Source organism: Pararge aegeria, chromosome 13, assembly GCF_905163445.1.
Source record: "Pararge aegeria chromosome 13, ilParAegt1.1, whole genome shotgun sequence".
Classification (NCBI taxonomy): Eukaryota; Metazoa; Arthropoda; class Insecta; order Lepidoptera; family Nymphalidae; genus Pararge; species Pararge aegeria.
The window spans coordinates 6,171,080-6,189,608 of record NC_053192.1 but is presented as its reverse complement, the minus strand read 5'-3'; the positions used below and the strand labels follow the sequence as shown (position 1 = coordinate 6,189,608).

Sequence of the window (18,529 nt, the reverse complement as noted above, 5' to 3'; positions counted from 1 at the left end):
CATACATACTTCTTAAAACCAAGTCTTGAAATATTGTTTACCTACTGGTATCTTAATGACACCTAAACAAATAAAATTTAATAATATTACTCAGTCTACGGTTTCAGCAGTTGACAGTAATTATTTGACCTCTTAATTTTTTTATGTAATTCCATAAAAAAGGAAAATGAGGGCAAGAAATATTCCGCGCGTGTAAATGAGACGTGCAGGTGGCGTTTTCACTGTTTTTAGATAGGTACCTACCTACAATGCTCTGCATACAATAATGGCTGAATGAGGATTCTGTATGTTCTTAATTCTGTGAATAAAACCATGAACGCCTGCTTGCCTCAATTATCTGTCAATAGGTATTAAAATATAATTTACAAAATGGTCGCATTTAACAAAACAAGTGCTTTTGGTCTCAGGCTCTGAAAATGTCAATTTATTTTTTATTTTTAATAATCAGAAGTGTCCGTTAAATTATGGTACCTGTTTGGAATGAAAGACATAGATACATACCTAGACTTGTACATATTGGACATGTAGTAAGGTAATAATAAAATATGTTTATTTTATATTTTTATAATATTATGCTTATATATATAAAGTGAAATAAAAATGCAAAGGAGTTTCTATAATGAAATTTTATTTTCAATTCATCGAAAATAATTTTCAAGTCAGGTGGATCTGTAAAAGATAAAATAATAGGTAAGTGTATGTAGTAAGGTAAGTAGGTACAGAAGGTAAAGAAGGTAAAGAAGATAAGGTAAGGTCAGAAATCAGAAGGTCGTCAATTAAGTGTTGTGGCACGCTTGACTATTCGTCGCCACTCCTCATGTAATTACGTACCTACCACAAATAACTTCTACGCGCAGTTTAAAATTCAAAACCAAAGGTTAGGTTTAAATACTAAATCTAGTCTCTCTGTCCTAAGTACATACCATGGGTACTTAAGAGTAGACTGACAAGCTAGGTCTGGGTACAAAACTTTACTACCGAGTACTGACCGAGTACACACATTCTATACGTTAAAAACCAACGAATACTTTTACGCTAAGCGATTTAGCGTTCCGGTACTATGTCGCGTAGAAACCGATTAGGGGTATTCTAAACGCATACCCCTAATCGGTTTCGTTAACGCGTTTACGTATTTGGGTACCCTAACACTAACAGGTTAGCCCGTTCCCATCTTAGATCGCATCATCACTTACCAGCAGGTGAGATGGTTGTCAACTAGCCGTAGAATAAAAAAATCACACAAGTATAAGAAATGTAATAGGTACCTACATAAGAACCATTGTTTGATCGAGACAAAGATAGCCATCTGCTACAATCTTAAGATCAGCAACCAATTGAGATTGTAGTCAAGGGTTCTTGTCTAACTTTAAGTAGGTAGAATTATAAAGAAAGTTTGAATTTTTCCAACGACTTAAATTATTGTAATCTTACCTATGGTGTGGGAGCAACCATAGCCGCAGCGGTCAGCTGAGAAATGATGCTGCCAGCTGCCAGATTACCGTAGTAAGCCTGGGCCGAGGCGGCTAAAGTGCCTGCTCCAATGCCGGCATTGCCGAATCCTAGCAACGGCGCGACAATGCCCGTAGCCAATCCACCGGTAAGGTAGATCGCGGCACCACCGATCACGTTCACGGCCAAAGCCACGAGTAAACCCATGGTCCTGTAAGCGCAGTTTTATAGTAGATTAATTAATCCGCAATTAAAGCTGTGCCTGGTTTTGTATTTGCGTGTACGTTTATTTAAAAAAAAAAGGTATCAGGTATTAGACTGGTCAAAATTATGCATAATCTGTGGTGATATAGGTACGTTGCGCGTGGGAATTCAAAATGGCAGGAACACAGATCAAAAAGGAAGGTTACATAAAAATGGCGGAAATAAAAATGTACAATTTCGGGGGGTCGCGTCGGACTGAAATGTCAAGTCAAGATTAAAAGAAGGAATAATTAAAGTTAGTTAAAAGTTCAAATAGTTTGATGTTTAAGTTTATAATGAGTAACGCTGTAATAAGAGATACTAAAATGAGTAAACGCTGTAACTTAATAGGATTAAAATTGTTCTGTATTCAAGCAGTTTCGTTCTCCCAACTCTTGTTATAACAAAGACCCCTCGACAAACCAATCCTCCTACTTTTATACGGCCTAAATACCGTTTACAATGTAGACAACAACAAACATGCCAATCATATTTTAAGAAATTAGTTTCCGGGATGCAAGCTAAAGAGTGAATAAATTTGGCAAAACATTAAATATTTAGATTAGAATTATAATGGAATTACGAATTTATAGTGACGACACAACTTTTAACGAAGAAGCAATAAACTAAAATGTGAAGAAGAAAAAATTCTTGAAGCATTACTCCTTGCAAATCACTGCTAATTATAAATTATCATTCGGACGACACGTGACGCAAATATGGCGTAGCGGGTTGGTTCCACTAGTCTAGTTAATGACTTCTATATTACTGAATATTTCTTTAATGTTAATTTATTATAAAAAGATAATACTGTATATCCAAGCTCAAAAAATAATTATCTCATATTAAAATATACATCAAAGAAGCATCTTTATGTGGCGTATTATTAGTGGAAGTCGGCACTCGTAACAATAAGTTATGGAGGGTAGAGGTACAATAAGTATAAGGAAGGTAACGTTAGTATTTTATGTTATTAAATACAGATCTGCAGGGCTAGCACGGGCAGGAGATATAAATTATATCCCCCGATTATATCCTCTATCAAGGGATATAATTATCTTTTCCCCTTGCCAGAGCACGGCAACAGGGGAGAGGATAAATTTATCCCCGTTTGACATTTCTCGTGGATATATATCCCCCGCCCATAGCATGGGAAGAAATGAAAGGGGAAAGACTATCCTTTTTTGACATTTGAAAGAGACAATTTTATCCCCGTCCTTAGACGTGGGTTTAAAATTCTGTTAACGAATTAAAGTCGAAAAAAACATGTCTCGTGCTTTCTGGGGCTCTTATAATTCAAGTGAAATGGAGAAATCTGAACGAAAATTACACCGGCGATCTATACGTGACGCCAGTAATCCGTTCGAATTTCCCGATGCAGAGTTCCAACACTTGTTTCGGATGGGTAAAAATTGTGTGCTGTACTCGTGCGAGGACCTTAAAGAGGCACTAACCACTAAATGCTATCGATGGACTACCAGTGCACATAAAAGTAAGTTGTTATTAAGTACCTAAAATCATCTTGTGCAAAGACATCATCTATATATGAACGTAGGTTTAAAAAAAAGCATGGCTAATCACTTTTTGTCTAGGTTCTCACATCTTTAAGGCTATTAGCGGACGGTAGTTATCAGCGGGGACAGGTCAAGACCATGGCTGTTGCTCAAACAACAGTCAGCAAATAACTGACCCAAATTACTGGAGCTATTGTCAGTATGTGAGTATATATAGGTACTTACTTCCTAATAATTCTCATTAGTAAATATAAATCCCATCCTGTTCAAAGTGCAGTGATGTGATAACTAGTTTTCACTTTATAGCCGAGTGCCCCTTGTACGTGTTGGTAAGATGGGAACTACAAGGTAAGGATAGAATAAGTGAAGAAGACCTAGCAAACCTCACCTTAGGGGATATTGTTAGGTTCACCACAGAGACTGGTAGGTTTCAGGGGGGACCCTGCCGGGACACCAGTAAAACCTGTGTCTCAAACATGGGGAATAGGGTGGAATGGTCCTTACATAGGACTGATCACCCGTCTGGCAATTGCAGACATCCCCTCATCAAATATAGATATACTTACTTTAATAATAAAATTATTAGTCAGTACTTAGTACTTCAGTATAAGTACATAGCAAAGATATTCAATGCTAGGTACTTTAATTATTTTTCATTTCATTTTAGACTAATGCCAAAGTAGATATTATTCCCGGGAACAGACTCTGGAGATCCACGATAGATGTTCAACTAGTAAAGACAAATTATTTAGATCTAGAGTTTATCAAAAACTTAAACAATCAAGTAAGTTAATAATTTTAAAATATGTTTTACAGATTGTGGTGTGTGTCCATGACCAATTCATATTTATTAACTCTAAAGTAAAATATGAAAAGATACAGCTGTATGAAAGTAGAATCGGACAGTACTACATCTTATGTATGTTTTAAATAAAATGTGCAAACTTTCAAAACTTTACTTATTGTTGCCATTTACTAGTATAAAAGGGAAACAATGCAAATCAAAAAAAGTTACACACCTACCTATATCATTTTATTATACTCCTCATAATTACCTAGAAATTACATGCCTAGGATTCTGCTGCATATGTTGTATACGACTAGTCTGGTAAATTATTTATATGAATATACAAAAAACAATGTCTCATTATAATAAAATTGTTTATTTGAGGAATTAGTACAAAAACTTGGCAGTAGATACTGTATTTAGTAATGAAATATAAGAAAATACAAAAAAAAATGTCTGATAAATTATTTAACATGGGCATGGGTTAATCATCACGTCCAAATTACAATGTAGGATTGTGCATATATTTCTATTCAACATTTTATTAAAATCTTGGAGAAAATCTGAAAAAGCAAAACAAGTAGGAATTAATTTACATGTTTAAATAACAAAGTAGAATTTTATTGGGGACTCAGGCTATGCTCTAGAGCCTTGGATGATGACTCCGGATTTAGAAGCTGCACCAAATAGTTCTGCAGAGAAGTACACAAACTGGCACTGCCAAGTAAGAAACTGTGTGGAAAGGGCCAATAGGTACCTCAAAGACACATTTCGCAGCTTGGGGATTGACTGGGTGCTTCGTTACAGTCCCGAAAAAGCATCTCCACTTATATATGCCTGCATAACACTTTATAATATTATGCATCATTATAGGCGTGTATTGTAAATATATACTTTAAATAATATTTAAGTTCCCATAACTTATTATTATTGGGCACATTAATGTTTGGTAATATTATAAAATTATATCTTATAATAATGGTTCCTTATAAATCATTGATCCTGCATTTTCACATACAATTTGCCCTACTAATTTGGGTCAACAGTATTGAGCATAATATAATTTGTATATTTCAGAACTCTAATGGAGCAAATGACAGTAAATTTTGTAAATACGAGCGAAGAACGACATCAGACATCAAATATGGATCAAACAAGATTGTTAACAGTTGCTTGACAAAAAAGAGAAAGATTTATAAATACATATTTTAATTAAAAAAAATTCTAAATTAACCTTTTCATCCTTTTTAATTTATTTTTGTGTGATAAATGAGCATCCTGCATTCTTCCATCTATACCTACTCTGGAAAATAAATAAATTCTTCACTTGGTTGACTTTACAGCAACATGTATATGTTGCCTGTGGTGCTGCGTCCCCGTGCTGTTGCAGCTTTTTTAATGTCCTGCCACGTCTGCAAATAAAAGAAAAATTATGCAAGACTTGTTTGATGCCAACAACACTAATAAATAATTTAAATTTTTTGCACTTGCTTACTTTACCGCAAAATTGACTTAACTGTTTCCACTGATTGACCGTCCCGTCTGGCCCATGCTCCTTCAGTAATGACTAAGATTTGCCACTGGGAGTCTGCCCTTTTGGCTCCTAAGAGTTCCTGTGAATTCCCCAGTGGCAAGGTGGTTGTGGGTTGGCATGAAATCTACCAACATTTGCAATTGTATTTTATTACTTCTTGATCTGAATAAACACAAATTTGTCAACTAATGGGCCATAGAAAAAGGCAAGCACAACTTTAAATAAAATAGTACAAGATCAATAATTTGATATGTAAACAGGATTGGATCTTGATGATTAACGTCTCTGTTTACTTTCACTGTAAACCATTCATTCATTAGGTACGCTTCTAAATCAATAGGTAGTCACTTTTTCAAACATTTTATAATAGAAGACTTACTTTTTAGCACTCATTTTATTTTCTCGAAAGGTAGGTTTTATACCACTTTGAAAAATCCAGAATAAATAATATAAACAAACAGCCGCAGACGAGGAACATTTATAGATAAAAAAAACAATAAAAAACTTAGACAACTAAAACAAAACAGAAAACGAAAAATTTATTTGTCAAAACCATGAGCACAGATTAGAATAATTAATTTGTGACATTTACCGGGGGTTCGTCTTTCCCCTATTATATCCACCGTGGATATATTGTCCACCCGTGTGCCCATGCTCGGGGGGTGGATATAAATGCGTGAGGGGATAAACGTTATATCCTTTCCCCGTGGAGAAGTGTCCCCCGCCCATGCTAGCCCTGCAGCATGATTCAATAAGATTCATTAGGAGAATTATAATAAAACAACCTAATGCATTGACGAGTGACACTGACTACATTTTATTTTTAAAACAAAAAAAACATGTCATTCACTAGTAACATATTGTGTAGATATAAGACCTTTAACACCCCTACTATATCTAACAATATGGAGGTATAAAGAAAATATAATCTTTGAATACCTAATACATCCAAAAACTTATAATGATTCACAGTACATAAAGCCTTCGTGAATACATCAGCTGGCATATCAGCTGTAGGCAAATACTTCACATTTACAATTTTATTTACTACACATTCTCTACAAAAGTGAAACTTAATGTCTATGTGTTTTGTACGCTTGTGAAACATTGGATTCATAGTTAGCTTATGAGCACTCTGATTATCGTTAAAAAAATCTATGGTATAAAAATTTTGTGTAATTTCATATAGTAAGTTTCTCAAATAAACAGCTTCGTTACATGCTTCTGTAATAGCCATATATTCGGCCTCACTACTAGACAAGGCTACAGTGGTAAGAAATTACACAACCAGATAAAGTGAAACAATAACCTGTATATGACTTCCTATCTATAACATTTGCACCCCAATCTGCATCTACATATCCTTCTAATATTGAATTTCCATTAGCAGTGTACTTCAAACCGTAATTTTTTGTATCTCAATAGACGCTTTACATATGCACAATGTTCAGTAGAATAGCAATTGTTAAATTGACTCAAAAATCCAACTGCATAAGTAATATCAGGCCTGGTTAGAACTGCTAAGTACATTAGACAACCAATAACTTGCACGTCACAAATGACGACGTCATCGAACTGCAATTTTCTCGCCGGATTGAAATCAATTTTCTCAAAAGACTTATTCTCCGTGAAAAGCCACTATCATCAAATAATAGCTGTAATTTATTCCACAATTCTTTCGACGATTTAACGGTTTTCACGTGGCTTCATGCCTTCGAGAACTAAGAAATTTTCTGCAGCGAAACCCCACTCCGAATAATTATCGCGCCCCTTTAGTTTCGGCACATTAATAAGGTAATTGGTAGCCATTTTGATGAACAGTTTCTACACTTATACACTGCGATAATTAATACGATAAGTTATATCACAGCTAAATCGCACTGAATATAATGTTTTAACACTTGCTTTACTGCAAAATCCTTGTTAACCGATTCAATGCGGATGGCTCCGCAGAGGCGCCATGTGTATCTTTTGTGTATGGCGGGTGGCGCCCGAGAGGAGCCAAAATGTTTTCCTGTAAAACTCCGCTAAAAAAGCTTTATTCAGAGGCTAGCCCTAAATGAAAGTTTCCTTATTTGTCACGTAGATTACGATACTAGTATTAGTTTCAAGATATAGCGTGAAAAAAGACATTTCAGATGTTGTAAACCTTTTCAATAGAAACAATAATTATGAAAGGTAACTTTTGTGCATGGCGGGTGGCACCCCAGAGGAGCCAATATTTGAAACCAAAAAACTGACTAATTTAAATTTATCAATAGTACATATTTCAGTGTTCTAAAAATATTAGTGTCTTTATTTATCACGTAGATCCTTTCCAGAGAAATCGCTTTAAGGTGTAGCGTGATTTCACACTCTTCGGGGATGGTAAACCATTTTAAGCGTTATTTAAATGTTATTTAATATTAAGGGTTACAAACGAATAGCACTAATCATGACAGTTAAATATTTAAAAAATATCTGTTTTCACTTTTTTTGCTTTGTGGATATGCTCTTTTGCAAGTTTATGGTAATAACTAGGTAGTTTCTCGAAGTATGTCCAAATTTAACCGGACTAGTAATTGCATTCCTTAGGTATCAAGACAATGTACTTAGTTTATTTTTGGTGAGAAACAACAACAAAAACGATTCTCAGAAAAGCACTATCTTTTGTTGTTATGCTATGCAGTCATATCAAAGATGTTTTAAAGATTTTTAAGCTTTTTATTGCCCTACTGCTTATTGTTAATATGCCGTGCCGACCGACCCTTTTTATTGATGGGCTAGGGAAAGATGTTATTTAACTAAAAACAAAAGAAGTCGGTGCCATAAATCACTTAACAAGGTTTCTCACGCGCAAATTACTTAACTATCGATGATGTTTTTTCGTTTACTTCTGTTTTGCTATTTATGGTGATCAGACGTAAGCACGTTGTGACCGTTTAATGCTCGCTTCTGAAGTCTCTTAGTTTGCCTTTTAACAACTGTGGACTGTGTATCTGGACTTCGAGATTTTGCTTCAGTGACTACCCCGGCTAGTAATTTGGACTCTGTTTTGATTCTTGACTTTACAAGGTGAGTTTTTTTAACAATGTTCTTTTTTTCTTTTCTAGTCTTTTCAATCATTGAAATTTAACATGAGCTTTTTGAAATTTAACATGAGGGACAGAGTGATTCCATGTTAGAGGAAAACCTAGATAGGGCATGTAGCACAGGTCTCGTGCTACAACTTTTGTAGGAACACTCATATGCCAAAATAAATCAGTCTTGAGTTATTGAACATTTTATGGTTTTTGGAAAAAATCCCATTTCGTGACCAGTGTTCAGAACTAAAAAAAATACAAAATTTTCTAAATTGTTCGTTTATTATTCTGTCTTTAACTACACAATGTTAAGTAAGAGGTAAAACACTTAAAATTCTACGTTAAGCGGAAAGATAGGTACCCTATGTAAGGTGTTCTCTTGAAACAAATGAACAGACAAACACCCCCAGACTCATACATAGACACACAAACACCACATACACACACATAAGCGCTTAAATACATAACATTCGACGAAACAGATAAACACTTACACTCATACACACTCACATGTACAAACACTGTGTGAGTGTGTATGTGTGTGTGCTTGTGTATGACAGTGAATGTGAGAATGTATATCTGTGTGAGAGAGTGTGTGTGTGTTTGTGTGTGTGTTCGTCTGTGTTACAACACCTTTATAACGTATAAAATAAAGTGTGTTGACTGCTAGATAACTTATTCTACTATTTTTTTCAGTTGCTAACCAAAATGGCTACTCCTCCATCCCCTGAACCTGGCCCGTCAAATTGGGATCTCATATCTATGGAGTTATCCGGAATGATGTCTCCCAGCCATATAAACTTATCAGACATGCCATGCATTGATGCTATTATAAGTGATGCAGAATTGTATGGGATTTTGGCACAGGATGTGGATAACTTTCTGGAAGATTTGGTAAATGAAAACACAGAAGATGAAGAAGCCGTTTGTGCTGAAGATCAGTTAGAACAGGACGTTGAAAATACAACTGATTGTCCCCCTAGAGCCCCTAGAGCCCCTACTACCGATTGGTTCAATGGAAACCCCTCGAATATGGCCGAGATTCCTTTTACGGGCACACCTGGTTTATTACCGCCTCATAACATGAGTGGAAAAACACCGATAGATTTTTTCTTTTTATTTTTCAATAGTCGTATCATTGATTTAATTTTAAACTGTACAAACAAGTGCGGCAATGAATTGAAGATTGCAGCACGCACCGCACAAGCTCGTTTTACAAAATGGAAGGAGATAAGTCTTGAGGAGTTCACGGTATTTATTGGCATAATTTTATTTATGGGTACCGTGAAAGTTAATAGAATGGCCGAATATTGGTCTCGACATTATTTAATGCGCCTAAGCCCACATTCATTTATGGCTAGGGACAGGTTTTATTTAATATTAAGAGCATTAAATGTCCAAGATGAAATGAGGCCGGAAAGTATTTTTAAAGTAAAGTCGTTAATAGATATGTTCAACGAAACAATGTCCACAACTTATTACCCATCCAATAATGTTGCAATAGATGAATCCTTGATTTTGTGGAAAGGACGTCTTTCTTTCCGCCAGTATTTAAAAGGGAAAGTCCATCGTTATGGAATTAAATTATATATGTTAGCTGACATGAATGGCCTAGTAATAAAAATTCATTTATATGCTGGTTCTGGGGATCAATTGGTAGGTGGAAAAAATCATGTAAAAAAAGTAGTAATGTTGTTAATAGAAAAATATTTAAATAAAGGCCATTCACTTTATATTGATAATTATTATAGCAGCGTTGGTTTAGCAGAGGAGCTTTTAGATAAAAACACGTACGTAACAGGTACACTACGAGCAAAGCGCGCTGGTAATCCCACTTTAATTAATATAAAATTAAACACCGGTGAATCTTGTATTGTTCACAATTCCAAAAAAATTGTTGTTACCAAATGGCAGGATAAACGCGAAGTGCTGCTTTTGAGCTCGCAGCATAAAAGCATTTACAAAGGGACTAATAGTCGCCGAATACGCACTATAAAGTATAAGCCTGATGTACTAATTCAGTACAATAAATACATGAGAGCAATTGATAGGCACGACCAGCTTTTAAGTTATTATTCCTGCAAACACAAAACCTTACGTTGGTATAAAAAAGTTATAATCCATTTAATCCAAATATGTTTGGTGAATAGCTTTCTTTTATATCGAGAAATAAGCAAATCGAATATAGAATTATATGATTTTAGAAAAAGTGTATTAGAAAATTTATTAAAGCCACCAACCGTGCCACAACGATCCCTTGTTGAAAGAAAAATACATTTACCTAGTACTTTTACTAAGAGTGGTGGAAGGACAATGAGAAAGCGATGCAGAGTATGCTATAGCAAAACTAAAAAAAGAAACTTGGTTATGTATGGTTGTTCTGATTGCCCAGAATTCCCAGGGTTATGTCTCACCCCATGCTTCCGAGAATATCATAAATATTAACAAATGTATTAGAAATTTTTAATATTTATGATATTTTTAGCTTGCAGGTATTTCATGATTTCAATTAATACACACACTATATGTTATAATTTGTTTAATTGAAGATTTTTAAATACTTATAACAAACAATTCTCATTAGTAATTACTAAATCAGTCTTTTTAATGATTATAGTAAAAATCTACCTTATAAATAAGTACAATTATGTAATATTATTGCACAATGTTAATAAATAAACCTTAATATTATGTAAAACCGATGCTTTTCATTTAACTCGCCTCTCTCTCTTCATCTAAAACTCTTTTCATTTAAAACTTATGGTTTATTAATAAAATTATTTTTTTAGCGTTTCTATAATTTTTTGCATTATAATATATCTCTCATTAATACTAAAACGTAGTAACTCGTTAGATACGAATTTCCCAAAATATTTACAGGCGTGAATATCCACGACGGTTGTACTCGTAAATTGTTCTTTATCTTCTACCATTATATTTTCAGTAAACGTTGAAATATCTTTGGTGGATATTTCTGTGTACGTTGCACAATCTTTCGTAGGTTTTTTTGTACCTTCCGCCGCAGAATTTATTTCATCTTCATTTTCTTGACCAGGTTCCCAGTCATCATAAGTCTGGGAATTTTGTTCTAAATAAGCCTGTTCGACAAACTCGTAGTCAGTGTCACATTGCGTTTCCAGTTGTGATTCTGGGATATATTTTCTTTTTTTTGGTAATTCTAGAACAAAAAAGAATATATGTTTATATCAAGCAAAAAAAAAACTTGCTGTGAGCATTACGACGAATTTTTCTGTAACTACTTTTTGTTTAAAATAAAAAGTGCGTAAACTGAATTGTAAATCTTTTAAATTTATGTAAATAAATGTAATTAAATAAAAAATCTATCATGAATTTAAATTTTGTCGACAGACTAGAAAAGAAATAAGTATAGTTTTATAAATTCAATGAAAACTACAAAAAGGTTTACAACACCTTACATAAATGAGTCACTTACCTTCCATTTCCATTAATACACGTAGATAATCACTTTTTTATACACTAAACGAACAATAAAACCGCTTACGTTCGATTTTGGTTGGCGACTAAACTTACAGCAAGTGGAAACAACAAAAAAAGCGATACATTACAATACATGGCGGAAGGCGCCTTAGGGGAGCCATCAAAGTGCCTGGCGTTGGGCGCCCCAGAGGAGCCACGAAACATTTGTTCGTAGCCAGGCATGAAAGTTTGTCAAATAGTCCACCGCATTGAATCGGTTAAAACGATTCAATACCGCGATTTTTATGAGCGTACGGCCCATAACCTATAATAAAACAACCTAATGCATTGACGAGTGACACTGACTACATTTTATTTTTAAAACAAAAAAAAACATGTCATTCACTAGTAACATATTGTGTAGATATAAGACCTTTAACAAGAATGCTTCTGATACATTTTTCTGCACTATAAAAAGTTTATTTAAATGAATGGATGATCTCCATATAACTATACCGTAGCGTAAGTAACATAAAACCAGCAATGGGTTATTGGGAAGTAAAAACTAAACGATAAATCCTTGCCTTTACCTTAGCATGCATTTACTTAAAATATAACTCAATCGAAAAAACAATGTAGAACTTGGGAAAAAAAAATATATTGGGTATAGAATAAACTATTTTTAAAGAATATTGGTATAAAAGTTACCTCGAAACTTAGCGTCACAAATCACAAGTGAAGCTCGTACGGCAGTTTGGAGAAATTTGATGCATCATGCAAGCCAAGTTCCTGAGCTCGTATTACTCATACTTAGTGGTAGTGATGTTCCAAGTAACGATTTCGAACACTCGCAATCGATATTTAACTCATATATTTTGTCTACTAATTTTATCACGCAAACATTGACAATCTTAATAACCTTAAAGCGTCCTGTGGAACAAATAACATTGATTCACTTAAACCCCAAAGGTTGAGGGACGGGACGATATTTCCAAAGAAAACGAAATGCCAACCATTTGGTTCTTGACGAAGTTATGGAGTAAAACTGACAAATATCATCCCTCTTATGAAAGGGGTCTTTTGGAATAAAATAACATCCTAATTGTTATCACAGAGAATTTTATCTTAATTGCATTTAAATAGATATTTAAATAAATCTATATTTGTATACAAGTCACCGCTGAGCCGGCCGGTCCAGACGATTATAAGCTGAATTTTCTTTATGATTGAGTTTACTTTTGTTAAATATCTTACAGTGCCAAAAGGAAGGAAGGAAGGAAGGAAGGAGAAAGGAAATTATAACCCTAGAGAAATATAATATAAAGAAATTATGTCAGTTGAATCTGCATCACCGCCAGTCACTGAGATTACGATGTTTACGTTAGTTCGGATGTCTTTTATTAAATTTCATCATTTTATCAGTGCAAAATGTTTGAAATGGGCAGCAAATACAATAGTTATTTATCCAATTATATTATAATTCTAACAATAACACTAAGAAATTATTCTAAAATACTAATAACAAGTCGCGAAGAAATGCCGTTATCGAAATTCAAATTAAACTTACGCAAATCTAAGTTTTTAATAACGATAAAGGTTTGTGTCGCAAATATTCTTGCATTCTTTCTGTTTTTCTATCATTTATTGTAGACTTCAGCTTTTGTAAATTACACTTTTATAAAGATAAATTATTAAGGAAGCCATTACAGAAACATGATAGGTAGTCTGGATATTTTTTATACGCATTTCCCTGTATAGTGACGTAACAAAATAAAAAAGAAAGTAGCCAAATTTTGTAATTTTGAACCTTTTATAAAAGCCAAAAAAAATTTTGGGTTATCAATAGGTCAATCGTTTCAGTTGATGCGCGAGCATACACAATGACAGTGTTCTGCGTCGATTACTTAAACTGCCTGTATTACAATTTTGTAATTTGTTTTGTATTCATTCACTCATTTTACAACAATTTTGAACAATTATTTTAAATCGATTTTCATTAGATTTGGTACATCTCTAAAATCAATAGAAATGAATAAGGACTTTACAAGCAATAAACTAAAGCATTGGTGTTGCCGTGTTTTATTGTAGGAAAAATTCAATGTCAAAGTTATACCACCTCTAAAATCAACAACGTTGAATGGGTACTCTACCAGCAATAAACTAAAACATTGGTGTTGCCGTCTTTTATTGTAAAAAAATTGCTTATAACAGTGCCGTGCTTTGAAAGCATTGACTGGCCCATTCCGAATGACAAGCTTGGCGAGCTTTAGAAGTTCAGACTTGTACACTGTACCTATATACAAAGTTTACCTCGCTGTACTGAAATTGAAATCTTCAAAGTAAACATAAAGAATGATTCGGCAGATAACAGATGTTTAGTAGGTTGGAGGTATATTGATTTTTCGTTGATTCAGTTATATTTAAGCCATGTCCCTAATCGGTTTCTACGCCACATCGTACCGGAATGTTCAATTGCTTAGCGGTACGTCTTAATCGGTAACTAGCCAAGACCGAAGCCTCCCAATAGACAAGATCAGAGAAAATTCTGAAATTTTTAATTCCAAATTGCCTTTGCTGGGTATATAACCCGGGACCTCCCACAATCATCTGTGAGTTTGGCTCTCAACGCTGCGCCATCCCGGGAGGTCTTGTAGGCACTTAATTTTTCTTGTACCTACTTTAATTTTTGTTTTTGTAGTTTTATTTCGTAAAAAAAAATGTATGTATATTTTAATATCTTTTATAAAAAATATTTCATAATACATCTTAGTAGGTACGTCATTTTTATTTAATATTTTCTCACTTTTAACAAAAACTTTTACTATAAAATTAATTACTGTTTAGTAATTAATTTTATATATAACAGGTGCTTTTTAAAAATAACAAAAAAAAAACAAGAAACTTGGTTGATTATTGAAATCGTTGGTTGATCCTTTGCAGTGTAACATTTCTGATTAAGACGGTTAGAGGGAGTTCCCACTTATATCGACAAAAACGCTACAGAGTGGACCTGTAGGAGACTTTAGTCTGTATCTTCGTTTGTCTCTGGTTTCACCGCATTATTTAAATAAAGTTATCTAATTACTAACTACGACGTCGGTCAAAACTACGTATTTAACGCTCAAGGACCTCCATAAAGTTGATTTCTTTTTTAAGTTTGTTTGGAATGTCACCTTATTGGATACAGTAAGAATCTTGTGAGATTTGAGTGCGATTAAATGCAGGTGGTCGGTTGGTAAGTCAGAAAAGCGTGGTAGCACGGACATAAGTTCGTTCAACTTAAACTGACGCTTGACTGATTGGTAGTTTTGTTCTCTCCACTTCCTCCAGTAACCATCTTGTGTTTAATTAAATAGGTCCGTTTGTTTGAGATGAGTGAATTTAATTTTTTCTTAATATTCATTTAATCCAATTGATTCAGGTAAATTTTTTGTTTATAAAATTTGCCCATAAAAACAGCTTATTAAAAAAAACCGACTTAATTCTGAAGCATATCTTACTAAATCTTAAAATATTATGACAATAAACAATAATATTTAGGTAGGGTAAACAGTCCTAGTATCGGCCCTTTAGAGAACTTTCTCAATAAATTATAAAATAACTAGTTTAGGAGTCTAATTTTCATAAGAAATTTTACCTTATTCAATTGAGAAAGCGTGTATGAATATGGCCAGTGCCAGTTTTCTCTGGACTGCTCAGTGACAAATTGTTCTTCGTCTGGTGAGGACTTATTGAATTATCTGATATTTAGTGCTCGAATTCAAAGAATCAGCACTACACGGAGGTAAGATTTATACGAAAAACTAATACTATCAAGAACTAATGAAGATTAATATCTGTAATTCATTAAATTCACTGTCATTCTATTTAAAAATATTATTGTTTTATTTATTTATTTTGCGAAATATTCACCTGGCCGAAGATAGGGATGATATATTGTGGAACACTCAAAATCGGCCTAGTGGTCGATATTAGGCAGAGGGAGGGTTTTCTTAAAGATCTTAAGTGATTGAGAGTGGACCTAGTTTAAGAATATAGTAGACCAAATGTTTTTACGATGGACATCCTGGTAATTAGCAATATAACATATTAATTAAATTATGTTCAAGCCTCAGTAGAAAGAACTCTATAAGCCAAGCTAGATTAACAGTAATTGAAGATAAATTAGAAGCTGTTTTAATGGTTAGCGTCGTATCAAAGAGAGACGGGAAACGGAAGAAAAAATCACGATCCCAAAGAATTCGTAATGGCGATGAGACCAGTATTTTCCCCAGATCAAGGAAAGTCATAGGACCAAAAAGCTAGATAAAGAAATAAAACATGAGGTAGCAAAAGGAAACGAAAAGGAAACTATTAAAAGGCAACTATTACGGTGAATCCATACTTTCTATGGTAGTGTTTCCCTATATCTGCAGACCTCCAAAATAAATTGTCCAGAGTTCCATTACAGTGGTTTATTGATAGATAAAATAGCACTTGGCAATGGCGTTTACAAATGAGTCAAATAGGAAATATACAAAAAAAATTTTTACCGGTAGATGGCCATAAATCACTTTTGACGAGGACTTGAGCAATAGCCGAGAATATTTTAGTTATTTAACTAAGTGATTGATGCCCTCCTATCCAAAGATATGCCGATATAAGACTATAAGAAGGCAAAATTTGTGGCACAAAAGGCAGATACAAGGAAAATTAGTGAAATCTGCTAATTAAACGTAATCGAAATTAAAATGATATGAAAAAACCCAAACGGATCAACACAAACAACAAAAACTGCATAAAGTTTAATGTCAAAAAATGTTAACGTGGCCGGAGTTTACCCTACCTACCTACTTATTTCTTTGTTTTGTCTAAGAATAGAATAGGCACTTAATTACTTTATTATCTAAATTTAAACTTTCTGAAAATTACTTTTACGAAACCCTTTCTATGCTCGAGAGTTAACGGGTTACAACTTCCGATATATGTATATATTTATTTTTCGTGGAGAAATCCTCAAAATTCAAAATTCATTTATTTCAAGTAGGCCAGTTTACAAGCACTTTTGAAACGTCAAGTCAGTCTGTTTGTAGTGACTCTACCACCGGTTCGGAAGGCAGATCCCACCGAGAAAAGCCGGCAAAAAACTCAGCAGATTTCTCTTTTTCAACATCATTTTACAATGAAAAAATATATATATAATAAATTTTCTATCTTGTGAGAGATGAGAGCGGAGCCTGCTTCCAAGAAGTCTTGTCGCTAAGAAATCAATCGTATAGTAGCCACGACTTATTAAATGTGTTTTAACACTTTAAACTTATGCATTGGCTGGTGCAAATTACCTTGGGAATCAGATTATAAAAGCATATACTCAATCCCACAAATGACTTCTGCATCTTTCGCTAACGATATGCAGATGTCACTTACTTATGTCTGTTTCGAGTAAGGCGGTTGTTTATATCTACTTTTCGTTTATAAAGTCAAAGTCAAAGTAAGTTTAAAGAGTAATGTTTTGTCTTACAAATACTATATTGTTATAAATATATTATGAGGCTACCGTAAGTATCTACCTATTTCTTTAATTTTTTTACGGAGGGATTCACGTGATTTAAGTTTATACATATATTGACCGTACAGCTCGTTTCTGCACTATGAATATAGTTTCAATATCATCAGCTTTGCCCCATAATAAGATCTCGTAAGACATCACACTATCACAGTACGCAAAGTAAACAAGTCTTGCTGTTTCTACGTCAGTAATCTGTCTAATTTTTCTGGCAGCGTAGGCAGCCGAGCTTTGTTTACCTGCTAGTGTATCTATATGGGTACTGAAGCTTACAGTCCACGGTCATGCCTAGAAAAATTGTAGAATCTTCCAGTTTTAGTGACTCTCCATTTATTATTATATTTTTATTAACTTTCTTTACATTTGGTAAAATAAATTCCTCAAACTTATTTATTTTTTTGTATTTAAAAGTAAATTATTGACAGTTAACCAGTGCGACACATGCGACATACCACGGCTTACATCGTCAGAGTTATATCTACCTCTATCAGTTGTAAAAATTAGAGATGTATCATCTGCAAATAGTACAATGTCACAAGTTTCACTGACATGGTGTGGTAGATCATTTATTTACACCAAAAATAGAAAGGGGCCCAAAATTTAACCCTTTGGGACACCCATTGTCGTAGACGCCCCCTGCGACTTAATGTCTTTTATGCATACCCTTTGGGTTCTGTTACTGATATAAGAGGCAACCAAATTAAGTGCAACGTTTTTGATACCATAGTGGGCCTTTTTTACGAAGCCGTCCATCCGTAGTGTTACGACCTTTAGAGAAACCGTATTGCTTTGAATGTAGTTAGTTATTTACATTGAAATGATTTAAAAGTTGATTTAATAAAAATTTTTCAAAGACCTTACTTACTAAGAGCTGGAAAGATTGTAATGGGTCTGTAATTGTTTATTTTTAATGTTTTTATTCTCAGATTTAAATAGAGGAATAAGTTTACTATGTTT

The 18,529-nt window shown here is 33.9% G+C and overlaps 2 protein-coding genes across 2 annotated transcripts; one reads left to right on the top strand and one right to left on the bottom strand.

Annotated features, from left to right (window-relative positions):
- Window positions 1–7,456: 7,456 nt before the first annotated feature.
- LOC120628619 (piggyBac transposable element-derived protein 4-like) lies at window positions 7,457–11,053 on the top strand. Its single transcript, XM_039897083.1, has 2 exons — window positions 7,457–8,581; window positions 9,286–11,053. Exon 2 carries the CDS (start codon window positions 9,298–9,300, stop codon window positions 11,032–11,034), a length of 1,737 nt encoding a protein of 578 aa, XP_039753017.1. The 5' UTR covers window positions 7,457–8,581; window positions 9,286–9,297; the 3' UTR covers window positions 11,035–11,053.
- Window positions 11,054–11,113: 60 nt separating this feature from the next.
- On the bottom strand, window positions 11,114–12,309 carry LOC120628620. The gene is made up of 2 exons (XM_039897084.1): window positions 12,044–12,309; window positions 11,114–11,767 (listed from the first exon to the last, which is right to left on the bottom strand). The coding sequence occupies exons 1-2, from the start codon at window positions 12,054–12,056 to the stop codon at window positions 11,367–11,369; spliced, it is 414 nt and encodes a 137-aa protein (XP_039753018.1). The 5' UTR covers window positions 12,057–12,309; the 3' UTR covers window positions 11,114–11,366.
- Window positions 12,310–18,529: the final 6,220 nt, after the last annotated feature.